At 40.4% G+C, this 13,505-nt stretch overlaps 1 protein-coding gene across 5 annotated transcripts in view; it reads left to right on the forward strand.

Moving 5' to 3' along the window:
• Positions 1 to 9,033, forward strand: part of FAM110B (family with sequence similarity 110 member B) — a 117,394-nt gene extending 108,361 nt beyond the window's left edge. For all 5 annotated transcript variants that reach the window (XM_053938565.1, XM_053938559.1, XM_053938553.1 and 2 more), the window contains one exon: positions 1,611 to 9,033. In XM_053938565.1, the coding sequence (XP_053794540.1) occupies positions 1,917 to 3,029 (1,113 nt within the window). In that variant the 5' untranslated portion in view covers positions 1,611 to 1,916 and the 3' untranslated portion in view covers positions 3,030 to 9,033. The remainder of the gene's footprint in view (positions 1 to 1,610) is intronic.
• Positions 9,034 to 13,505: the final 4,472 nt, after the last annotated feature.

The raw sequence follows: 13,505 nt of genomic DNA on the forward strand, positions 1-13,505 counted from the left end.
GTCACTACCCTTTCAATTGCACTGAATCTGTGTCTGGTTTATCACCCACCTAAATATGTTAGTTTGTATTTGAAGAATGATTGTGACAGTGAGCCTTCAGGAGAAAGCTCAGCTTTTTCCTATAATCTCATTATAGCATTTGTATATTTTATTTGCTTGCTTTGACCTTGGATAATATGTATTATATAATAAGTATTTAATGTATATACATCACATGTTTCTGGTCATCAGTGATTGAGGTTGTTATGTTTTTACTGTTCAGCTGGATTTTTTTTTTTGGTGGGTTTTTCTTTTTCTCTTTTTTTTTTTTTTTTTTTTTTTTGCAAAACAATGTAAACCCTGTAATAGTAAGTTGGGTATTGATGGATGAGAACACATAGGATGACAGCAACATGAAAGCAACACATCACCAAGAAGGATGCTGCTCTGTGTTCTTTAGGATTGAGTGAAGAAGTAGCAGCTGCTTTTCTTTCTCTCCCTGAAGATCACAGTGACAGTAGAAATGGGATATTAAAAAGGGCAGCATAGATTAATGGGGCAGTAATAAAACAAATGAGACCCATTAGCGAAATCACTGCTTGAAAAGTAGATTCCATGGTAAGTGCCCTTCAGTGCCTCGTTTAGGGAAAATTATTTCAGCACTTGTAGTATCATCCATGGTGTTGGATTTTAGACTGTTGTGACAATCTCAGTGATAAAACCTTAAAATAATTTAGATGAAGATAAATTTCATTTGTACTTACTGCTTGATAGAAAACCTGAGTTACAATATCTACATGTTGAAGACAAGTTCTTCTTTTTCAAACCCAGTTACATGGTTTTGCATGTTCCCAAAATCTTACATAAAAAACCAAAGCCATTTTTTATTGTTCTGTTAAGCCTGTAAGGTGATCATGAGAGCTTGGAAGGCCTTCTTTTATTGCTGGAGCACCAGTGTTATGGATCCTAATGTTCAAACACACTAGGAACTGGAATTGGTGGATTTAGTGATATCTCCTGGTTTTATTTGTTGATTCTATATTAGATTAGCAATGAAAGATGTGCATTGCACTTAAAACTCTTCATGTCTCTGTTTGCTCTCTGCTTTTTAGACCAGATTGTTTTCTGGACAATTTAATGAGCAAGGAAAATACACTTGATTGCTGAGATTTATACAGTATGTTGCCTATAAGGAGAAAAGTGTTTGGAGGCTAGAGATAAAACATGTTCACAAATCTACTTAACTAAGACAAATATATTAATATAAAGTGCTTTTTTACTGGGAGATGTGTGGCTTCAAGTCCCTGAATTGTCTCATTCTGGTTCCCTTTCTCCCTCTAGAAATGTATGGCTGTATTGTGATGAGGCTTAATTTTTTTGGAATTTTTTTTTCCCCAATGTAATTTTGTTAAATCCAAGCTCAGAGTGTAAATATCAAACGATACATGTCTTGTGAGATGCAGAGGGGTGCTGGGCAGGAGCGGGGCAGGGGCACCGTGAGCGCTGCCTTCCTGTGCCAGCAGCGGCAGCCTCCGGGCGGCGGTGGGAGAGGAGGGCCGGGAGGCGGCTGTTGCTATCGCTCTGATGTCAGGCGCTCCCGCTAACGTGTGGTTGGTTATTCTGCCTTTCAGATCGCTGCCGCTCGCTCGTGGAGCGCGGAGAGGACGGCAAGACTCCCACATCTTTCAGCGAGAAGAAAGGAGCCAGCGGAGCAGACTAATACGGACTTGTGTCGGGTGCCCTTGCCCTACAAAGGCTGCCTTTAAAAGAGAAACGCAGTGCTATTTAATGAGCTGTGAGATGAGGCACTGCTGCTAACGCTCAGATCCCAGGATTCATCGGCTATTCATTGTGCTTAATGTACATGTTTCTGCACCGTGCATTTAGGAGATCCCAGAGAAGAATCCAAAACGGCTGCGGGGGAAAGACCACCAAACATGCCTACAGAAACATTACCGACAGGTAGCATGGTGAAGCCGGTCAGCCCTGCTGTGACTTTCACATCTGCCGTTCCTCTCCGCATCCTGAACAAAGGACCTGACTATTTTCGCAGGCAGGCGGAGCCTAATCCAAAAAGACTGAGTGCAGTGGAGAGGCTCGAAGCCGACAAGGCGAAATATGTCAAGAGCCAGGAGGTCATCAATGCCAAGCAGGAGCCTGTGAAGCCGGCGGTGCTGGCGAAGCCTCCGGTCTGTCCTGCAGCCAAGCGAGCGCTGGGGAGCCCCACCTTGAAAGTCTTCAGCAACAATGCAAAGACAGAGAGTGGAGTCCAGAGAGAAAATCTGAAACTTGAGATTTTGAAGAACATCATCAACAGCTCTGAAGGCTCCAGCTCAGGTTCAGGGCATAAGCACGGTCCCCGAAATTGGCCACCCCACAGGGCCGATTCAACAGAGCTGAACCGACACTCGTTCGCTGAATCCTTGAAGGTTTACCCCACACAGGGCCGGAGCAGCCCACAGGAGAGCAGCTCCAATGTCAGCAGAAGGCTCCTAGATCAGTCAGCAGAGACCTTCTTGCACGTCTCTCACAGCTCTTCAGACATTAGGAAAGTAACTAGTGCAAAGCCCTTAAAAGCAATACCCTGCAGTAGTTCAGCCCCACCTCTGCCTCCAAAGCCCAAAATCGCTGCCATCGCCACCCTGAAATCCCCAGAGATTGAGGCAGTCGAGTCTGGATGCGGAGTTAGTAGAAGACCCTCCCTACAGCGATCAAAATCAGACTTGAGCGACAGATACTTTCGCGTTGATGCAGATGTTGAACGATTCTTTAACTACTGTGGACTGGATCCTGAAGAGCTTGAAAACCTTGGGATGGAAAACTTTGCAAGGGCTAACTCTGATATTATATCCCTCAACTTTCGCAGTGCAAGCATGATTAGCTCAGACTGTGAACAGTCTCAGGACAGCAACAGTGACCTTAGAAATGATGACAGTGCCAATGACCGTGTGCCATACGGCATTTCTGCCATTGAAAGGAATGCCAGAATCATCAAGTGGTTATATAGCATCAAGCAAGCTAGAGAGTCACAGAAAGTGTCCCATGTGTGAGAAAGAAATACACCACAGAAAAAAAGCAAGGACTGTATCTTTGTCTGTGAATATTCAGTTTGTGAAGGGTTGTGAAGTCTACTTGAAGTCTTGTACCCTTCTCAAATCTCTTTGTGTTGCTTGTTGTGCAATGTTTCCAAGTTGCATGCCTGTCAACATGTGAGCTGACCTGGCTTCCACTTGAACAGTAACTAACTACAAAGCCTGGCTGAGCATATACATTATCTGCCAAAAGTTTAAGACAAGAATCTGATTAGGGCTTCAGTATAATCAAAGTGTTTACATGGAAAGGTTATATGACTTCTTTGGTATTTATGTGGTTCCTTGTGGATTTTATATATGTCACTTTTTGTCTTAATACAGATATTGTCAACTGATGTTACTTGTTTCTAAGATGAAACGGAATCCCTTTACTGGGAAGAAAAGTGGAATTGGCCAAAATATGAGGTTTAGGCATACAACAATAGGAAAGCAGCCTTATCTCTTGTAGAAAGTGCATTATTGGCACACGAAAGCTGTTTCTAAAAGAATGCTACATTCTTAAATTATGTATCATTGTTAAACTATATATCCCTACTTGTAGTAAGGCACTGTTCAGTAAAAGTTTCTTTTTCCTAGGTAAGCTCCCTCTGTTTTACAGCAGAAGTAGTCTAGTGAATCTGCTTGACCTCTCATAAACTAAATGAGTCTTGCATTTGGGTTGGTGTAAGCATTTTAATGATTTTGTATTATACCAGTTGGAAAAGCTTAAAGAAGGTTGGAGTCAACAGATGAAAATGGCGCAGGTGCAGGATTTTGTGCGTTTGATTTTTACTCAAAGATTCCTGGTCTTAAACTTTTGACAGGAATAATTAGATCCTATAGCTGATATTGAATGCCTTTATTAGTCAAAACACATCGTGACTACAAACTCCATGCTGTCTTAATTTTTTTGTAGACCTATTTGAAAAGTTGGTGAACAAAAATGGAAACACACAGCCATATCAATATAATGCCTCCTATTCAGAAGTAAATACACTCAGTAGCTGAACTATATCTGAAAAAATGTGATTATGTTGTCTTGCATATGTTATATCTAAGGCTGTGAAAGTTTGTTCCAGCTCTAGGAAAGTGTAGAAACATGACAGTATGTAGCTTTTATTTTCTTTTTTTTTCCTCCTTAAGATGGTTAGTGCTGCGAATCAACCTGTTACAAATCTTTCAACAGTCTGTCTTCCCAGTGGTTTAACTAACTGTCATTTCAACTGACAGTGGTGGTGTGGTAGTGGAGAAGTTGAAAGTACAGTGGTCTGCTTCATTATTATTGTATTCATGCTTTGAAGTAAATTGCAGCACTACCTTAATACTATATCAGCTAATAGGAAACTTTTTTATTGTGTAAATGCTGTAAGACTTTGTATATACTTCAGTTGTTACAAAATCTTTAAAAGGAAGAGTGTTATGCTAATAAATAGCTTCCGGTGCAGGTATGGTAGGGTTTTTTTGTTCTTATTTTCACCCCTTCCATTCTTAAAACTGTATCAGGAACTCAATTGCAGTGTGTTTTAGTGCTGTAGAAGGTCTTGGTTAAATAATAGTTCCAGTAAAAGGTTTCTTTTACTAAAGTGCTTTTCAGAATATAATTTTTTATAAAATAACTATAGCAGCATGATCTGTCTGAAGAACTAGAAGAGATTTTCAAGACTCCTAAAATAGCTTGCTTCTTCCTTACCTAGCAATGTTACTGTTCCCGTTTATAGCATCTGTTCGTAATGAATCACCGCAGTCTTCTGAATTATTCTTCAGTAGTGCTTATTTATATATTTGAATATTAAAGATGTTTTACAAAGTCGGGTTCTCTCTTTTCTCTGAGAAGCCTGTAGCCCAACTTACAACAGATAGCTACTGTTAATGCAGGCAAGACTGGAAGTGGAGCCATGCAGTCATTTGTTTCCTATGGAATTATCCTACATCTAGTTTTATATAATTGTTCTCTAAATGTTTGTTTATGGAGGGAGGGAAGCACACATTCAGTTTCAGCACACATTCAGCTTCAGGAGGCTACTCTGTCATTTTTACAGTTGACTTCACAACCTAAGACTTACAACATTTCTAGCTCAGACAAAAAAAAAATAAGAGGAGCTCTCTATTTCAGCTACAGGCCCATTTGTGACATTTTAAGCACCATGGGTTTCAGTTGGCATTGACATCACACTGATTTTTCAAGCATATTTTTCCAATAGTAAGTTCTACTCAGTTCAGTGACTGTTTTGCCAAGGAAAATAATGCTTGAGGGATTAAAGCCAAGTGTAATGCAGCTGTACAGCAATGAAATAAAGAAGTTAAAACCAAAATAAAAAATGCACCCACATTGCTCTCTCTCAAGTGTTTTAAGAATGATGATAAACATGCTATCTCAAGTGTTGTCAGCCAAAAACAGTCATAAAGAAGCCTTTATAACTAGAAAATGGATTAGAGCATATGCTAGTATTCTGAATTTGTTTCCCAAGGTTTGTTGAGAAATGAAATTCATTTCTTTTTATTCACAAAAAGGGGTTTTGAGCTATCTATAAGAGGGGGTTTCCTCACCCAAAATCTTAGGCAGCATCTTTGGAACAGCACAGGTGCTGATCTGCCTTCACTGCCCCTGCTTCCTGCAGTGTGCACATGAATGAGATTTTACAGGGCCTAGACCTTCACAGTCAGCTGAACTTGCAGCTCTGGTGAGATTGCAGTAATAGAAATGGGATTGCAGAATGTTCACAAGGCTTTGAACAAGCAGGTAACTATTGCCTTTATTTGTCACTTTATTGCCATTTATGCAGATATTGTTTAATTATTAGTCACCCCAGGACAATGGTCTTGTTATTACCTGTATGTTTGCATAAAATCCAAATCATTGGTATCTGATTGTTTTTGTATTCAAATGGGAATAACCATTCTATACAATATAATATTATACATTTTCTGCCTTTGCAGACAGGTCATCCTATCATGTCAAAAGTGCATGACTTGTCTCTGCCTTAGGAGATTCCTGAGTGCTGAATGCTGAATTCACAAAGAGTTGTAACCAGCTGAATTGCTTCATCAGGGATCTGTTCTGGTCATGTTCCTGCTGTGTCCAGCAGGCGTTCACCCAGGTACAAAGTGCACGAGCTACACAACAGCTCCTTTTGCAGCTCTGGAGGGAAATGCAAGCCTGTCCTGTGAAAGCCTGTACTGACAGTACTGGCCACAGCAGTGAAGAAAAATGCAGTGTGTCTTCAGTGATTGCTATGAACTCATACACACACACATACAGACAGATAAAAGAAACCACCACAGAGGTTTATGGTGATTCTCTTACTTTGACTTGCCAGAGAGGGAAGGGAGAAGGAAAACAGTGTGACCAATTACACTTTGAAAGCTACCTACAGCTTTGCTCAGAGGTAAACCATTTATCTGAGTGCAAGAGGTGGGCATCAAAGTAAAACTGGTCTTCTAATCACTTCATATTATATAGTAACAATGTCATGAAAGATAAGAGATAAAAGATCTGTGCCACAAATTTACATTCAACAAATACAAGTACTGAAATTGTCTTTTTTATGAATATTGTTTCTGCAAAAGAGAGCTCTGTGCTGGGAGTGTATGCACCATCTAAGTGACCGAGGGCTTTTGAAGGGGAAACACAGAATGATGATGCTTTTGGCAGTAATTCAAAAATCAAAAGGCACACTCAGACAACAGAGCCAATCAGTATTGCTGACTTATCTCTTTTTACAGCAGTTTATCCATCCGTGGAGGCCATACGCACTTGATTCCAGTCATTCAGTGAAAAACAAAGTGCTTAATGGAGCTCTGCAGTACAGAGCTGAATAATTGCAGTCTGCAGGAGAATGGAAAGGGAACTAAACCTTAAAAACAGTCTTCCTGATACCTGTTGATTATGGGGTGATAATGTTTAGTACATTATATTCAGAGCTCATTTGTTTATAGGAAACATTTTATTGAGCAAAGTAGTCTAACAAATCTGAGAAGTTCCATTTTTTCAAGGCCATAAAACTCTTGTTCTCTGTGATTAATGCTGCTACACCAGTAACTGAACACATCAAGCTTAAAATATAAGAGCATCTGGAGTTTTGTTCCCATGAACAGTAAGGGTCCATTGCCTATTTTAATATAAATGTGGATATAAATGTGCTATACAGGAGAATAAATTGGTCAATGTTTTTTTGTCCTGAATTATAAGATAGCTCTATATTAAAATCGTTGTTACCAAGGCTTAAATACTCACTGATATTTTGAATTTATTTGACATTCCTTGCTGTCAGCAGAAAGACCCCAATAATCTGCCCTTTGAAATATGTCACCCATAGCTTAATGGGAAAGGCCATTAAACTGTCTGTTCAGTGTAAGGACTTTTATCTCCTGATGATGGCCTCTATTAAGTGAACCTCTAAATAAGCACATTTCAGTCAGAAGTATTAACCCATAAATGCCTTTTATTTTTGCCCCTGAAAGCCCAAATTATGATCAATAGCTGAGTCCTACCATTTATACAGTTGCTACATCATTGCTAAATACTCAGTTGATGTCCCTTGGGCTGCAGTGTAATCTAAAGTGGAGACACCTACACTACACCATCTGTCTTGCCCTGCTAGGTATGAACAGCCTTCAAGCATATTCTACATTTGATTACTTAGGAATTTGGTTGTGGCTACCCATCAAAACTGATTAATAATAAGCAGTGACTTTAAAAAAAAATCATGAAAAAATAATCATTTATAGATGAAAAAGTAGTCTCTTGAATGTCATTCTTCTAAATTTAAAGTAATTTTCATGATGATCTTATGACAAGGCTAAGAGAGTGCTAGTATCTGTGCTATTATTGTTTCTTGATTTTGGCACAGCAAGTCGTCTCCACCTTCTTGGTGTCTCGCCCTTTCTGAGTTTTCCCAGCTTTCTTCTTCTTTTTTGTGTCTGTCTTCCCTTGTGGTGTCTGACTTTTACATCATCTCCTTTGAAACTTATGACCAAGGTCATCATATTCTCCTCGCTTAACCTCCTTTGAAAGCAACTTTCCCACAACTTGTTCTGTCTTTTATAACCACTGTATTCATGACAGCCTGTTCCCAGGAGAGTAACTCTGTGGCTACAGTTGAGCTGCCATGTCCTGAAAAGATAGTAATCTTTTTAATGCATTGTTTTTAATTTTATGAGGTATCATGTTACTTGCAGACAAGATGAAACAGCAAGAGGTGCTTCTTAGGAAGATGCAGGGGTTGAAAACACTCATGAAGAACAAGATGTCAAACATATCTCAGAAGTATCAACTCCTTGGTCCAAAATTGTCTGTATTTTTTTTTTTCTGTCATATCTTACTCAGTGCATAGTCCTGCTATTTCTTTGTCTCCAAATAAAGTGCTGGCTTGAGGACAGCAGTGAGCAGAATGCTATGGGCGCACTATCCAATAAGTATTTATTGTTTTGCCTTCTGCGGTTTGGTAACAGGGTACCTCTGTGGCTTGCACCTTTGGCCACCAGACCACTTGTGCTGCGTGTGCAGTTCCCAGGCAGCTGGTCAGAGAGCAGTGCCTAAAAGGACTTTTAAAACAAAAGGACAGTGGAAAATCCAGGAGGGGCAAAGTCTCTCCTCACCCTGACTATTGTGGAAAGCTTTCAGCTGTGGTGAGAGAAGGTTTAGAAGCTGAAGTCCCCAAACTGCCATCTCATGTAGCCCTGGGGCTAAAGGTCTGAGACTTCAATCCTGTGTATGAGAGAAGGGTATCTGAGTGTCTGGAAGACAGGATAAATCAGTGTGTGAAAGCAGAAGGCACTTGCTGAAGCATGCTACTGTTTCACTAAATGCCTGCTATTCATGTCTTAAAACATGAAGACGTAAAAGGAACATGGTTGAAATTTGGAGAACAGCTGTGTATGTAAATGCTTTCAGACAAGATGCGGAGGTGGGCAGATAGTTTTGCTTTTTAAGAAAGGAAGCTTTTAAAAGATCTTTTAATAAATGACCTGCTTTTCAAGTATATTAATTTTTATGGAGTGTCTTGCCATTCTGAACTGTAAAAGCTTTGCTACTCTCAGCACACAGCATTTAGAAATGTACCAACAGTGATTTGGAGTGACTTAAATAACAGGATGCTTAGCTGAATGTGAACCTTATTTTACTAACATTTTGGATGGTAGGGTTTTTTTTCTTAATTTTAAAATTATTTTAGAAGGCAATAGAAAATGAACACAGTCGTATTTATTAACCTCCTGTAAATAAGACTGGGAAGTACAGATTAATGTGTTTGCATGAAAATTACAGTATTAGGTTTTGGCAAAGACTTGATTTTTTTTCATTGTTTTGCATACCTCGCAGCATATCAGCTTACACAAAACTGGCACAAAACTCAATCATCCCATCTGAAAATGCTTTCTGCAAATTTATGGGTTTGTGTCTACCTGGTGTATTTTCTACAAGACAGACACTGAGGTGCTGGAGCATTTCTAGAGAAGGGCAATGGAGCTGGTGAAGGGTCTGGAGCACAAGTTTTGTGAGGAGCAGCTGAGGAAGCTGGGGTTGTTTAGCCTGGAGAAAAGGAAGCTTAGGGGGGAGACCTTATGGCTCTCTAAGACTACCTGAAAGGAGGCTGTAGCCAGGTGGGAATCAGTATCTTCTCCTGAATAACAAGTGACAGGATAAAGGGAAAAAGCATTGTATGGTAGAGTCACCATCCCTGGATGTATTTAAAAGATGTGAACATGTGTTGCTCCGGGACACAGTTTTTTGTTCTCATGTGGTGAACTTGGCAGTGCTGAGTTAATGGTTGCACTTGGTGATCCTAAAGGTCTTGTCCAACCTAATAGGTTCTGTGATTGTTTTGTGTTAAACGACTCTGAACAGAGCTGTCAAAGTGCTCTGAAACCCCCTAGTTTTGTTTCTAGCATGTTCATCCTTCTCTTCTCCTACAGACCAAGTGAAAATAGGAGCTTTTTATCAGTATATATATTCTCTAGTATTGAATTCAGGGAGTAGAGAACAGGTATGGAACCATAGCACAAAACAATTTTTTTGCTGTTTTGTTTTTTGTAATGAAATTACAGGTTTGGTGGGTTTTTTCCTCCAAGATGCTGCACAGTCGAACAGAGCTAAAGAAGCTAATAGAGTGTGTGTGTGTTTGCACTTATAAAGTGCAAAAATATATCACAGGGCCAGTAGCAAAAGGACAAGTTATAATGGGTTTAAGCTGAAAGAAAGTAGAGTCAGACTAGATATTTAGAAGAATTTTTTTGCTAGGAGTTGCTAAAATACTGGAACAAATTGCCAGAGAGGCAGTGGATGCCCCATCCCTGGAGGTATTCAAGGTCAGGTTGGATTGGGCTGTGAGCAATATGGTCTAGTTGAAGATGTCCCTGCTCATTGCTGGGGGGTTGGACTAGATGGCCTTTAAAGGTCTCTTCTAACCCAAGTCATTCAATGATTCTGGGTTTTCCCCACAGGAAACCTTAAAACTTTTTTGGCACAAGGAAACCTTGAAACATCTCTGGACACTTCATCTGGGAAGACCATGGAGAAATTAATACCCAAATTCTATCCCCATTGAAGTCAATGGGAACTTTATTACTGATCTTTAGTGGGGCAGACAGCATTTCACCCACTGTGAGAACTTTATATTTTGGCCTATTTGGGGACGGGGTTTCTTTCTCTGTATTGTGACTACCATGCACTAGTTTTCTACCACTTTCTTACCTATTGTTCTGTCATCTCAAAAAGTACAAGGGGAAAATCCCTCCAGACACTGCAGGTAGGAGCCATGGGAGGAGTGAAACCTTGCAGAGATGATACAAAGAGGTTTGGTGAAGCACAGAGCACTAGTACTGGTGTGAGGAGAAGGTCGGGACCTACCCACCCAGCACGGGGTGTGTCTCTACACATAAGTAGCACATATTTGTTTTCTGAATTTTTACTGAACAGCTAATGAGCAGATTATGGAAAACCTACAAACTAATGAGCCATCATGAATATTCTTATCAAGCCTCAGGGGTGCCACTGCTGCTCATCTCTAACCACCAATGAGGTCTTACAGGAGCAGTGTATGACCAGTGCTATTTGAAAACAAATTTACCCTACTCCAAACCACATTTATGTAGTCAGCTGTGATATCAAAAACCTTATAGGCCGTTATTTATTTGAGAGATCATTTATTAATTTTTTGGGATGGACACTGCTCCTTGGAGGTCACCATGGAAAAGCGTTTACTTCTGTCATTATCTTATTTCCAGCTCTGCTACACAAAAGCAAGCAAGCAGAGCTCTTCAGTACCCTGTTCTGGCTATCCTCCCACCATGTGTAGGACATCCATGTGCTGTCATTGCTCAGAGACATGGATGGTGTGATACTCAAAGGCAGCTGTGGTGTGAAATTGAAGATTTTTCTTGTGGGCTCATTCCCACACTGGTTCCACACAGACCTGATGCTCAGGGTCATGCTGTGTTCAGGGGGATGCTGAGTGAGCAGATGTGTAATGCCATGAAATTATGGAATTTGTTGAAAACTTATGGAAAGGGGTTTCCTGAGCATGTTTTGTTGAGTAAAAAATGGCATTTCCCATGGCTGAAATCTTGGCAGAGCACTCATTCAGTAGATACTGGGCAAAAGTCAGTGGTCTGATGGGCTAACTGAAGGGCAGAGCTCATGTGATTTCAGGAGCAATGAAGTCCTGCAGCTGCCATCACCCCCTTCTGTGATGCAGCACAATATCTTGGTATGGGGAAGACTCAGTGCACTGGAAGGAGGGATTAGCTCTACAAAGCCATGCCACCAGCCAGGCTTAGGCAATTAATTATGTTTTAATACAGTATTTTAAAGAATAATTTATAGGCTCACATTAACATGCAGTAAATCTAATCCATTGCCTAGATGTGTTTGTGAATAGTGGTGGGGTTTGTTTTTGTTTTTGTTTTTGTTTTGTTTTGTTTTTTAATATTAAGTTAAAGAAGTAGTTAAATATGAACCCCTGGCAGTTATTGACACACAGCACCTTTTTTTAACTGGGCCAGATGAGAGCAGGTCATGTAGATAATAATATGGGGTTGTTAGTAGGTTATGAATAGCTAAGTTATGAAGATGAACCTCTTCAGAAAAATATTATCAAAAATAAAACATAGAGACAATTTTCCTGACTGATGCTGACTATTGCATGTGTCTTTCCCAACAGCTACAAGTAAGTTGTAAGGCTTCAAAAATATTGATAGACTTGCTGCCTTTAAAACCATTAAATGAGAAAGCAAGAAAGAGAGCATGAATTTTTAGAGCAACCTTGATGTTAGTGTATCCTGATCATGTCGTGTTGAGTATGGGGGGACAGCAAGGGAAGAGTGGGCTGCTTTAGCATATGGACTGCAGGAGAGTAGAAGGGAGAGCAGAAATGTGACCTGAAAATAATATTAACTGTGACAATCTGACCATAAGATCTTCCTCATGAACAGTCTGCAGGAGCAGAGCTTGTCACCAGGTTTAAATGCCAGGCATTTCAGAGCAGGGATGTGGAACAGTTTCACTGCCCAGGACTCCCAAAGGATCTGACTGGCCACGGCCACCGGTGCTGGCTTTTTGGTTTTTATTACTGCTTTCATAATACATCCCTACAGATTCATTTGTAATGCTTCTCTCATTCCTCTAAGTGGAGAATGCCAAGATAAGAATACTGGAGGTCTTTGTACTCTCAGCAGTGAAGCACAGCAGAGATGAGAGCAATAGGAAAGGTCCAGGAGTCCAGGAAATTTTTCTCAGTTGGTTCCCTTGAGAAACCACCCCCTTTGGGGGAGGCACTGCAACAGTGAAGGCAGGAGCTGCAGCCCTTAAAGGTTTTGGAAAGGAATTGCCCACCTTGTTGAACAAGATGCTAAATCCAGGCGCCCTCAGAGCTTCTGCTGAAAACAAATTGCAACTGATTTCAGTCCTGCCCTGCATGCCACCACATTTTTGCTGCCGCAAATAAGCAGCATTTCTACAGTGATTTAGTAGGTGTGGGGAGAAATGACACACTCAGGCTCACATGAACCTTCCCACCATGGTGTAGGAAGTTATACTTCTGCAAAGCAATACTTCTTGTCTCTGTGTTTGCCCTGCATTTCACCACTGCTGTTTCTTTCCCAGCCCCATGTTTCCACATCAGCTGCTCAGGAGCTGAACATCCTTTCTCCTGGACCTTATTATTCTGATGTTGAGTGGTGAAGCCAGAAGCCAGAGTTGCAGCTGTTTGGCTTATCCTTGAAATTTTTCTGACAACAACCTGGGTCTCCACTTTATTTATGACCAGCCATATGAAACTTTCATGAAGCATATCACTAAAATTTTAGTTTTCTGTTGCTTTTTTTTACTGTGAGATAAGGCCATTTATCTTCCTTGCTGATGTTTTTAGTCCTTCAGCTTCCTCAGGTTGAAGCATTTATTTCTTTAGGCAACAGTTTCTACATTGTTTGAGAGGCAGTCTATTTTTTAACACTATGGTA

The sequence above is a fragment of the Vidua chalybeata genome, chromosome 1 (assembly GCF_026979565.1).
Source record: "Vidua chalybeata isolate OUT-0048 chromosome 1, bVidCha1 merged haplotype, whole genome shotgun sequence".
Lineage (NCBI taxonomy): Eukaryota > Metazoa > Chordata > Aves > Passeriformes > Viduidae > Vidua > Vidua chalybeata.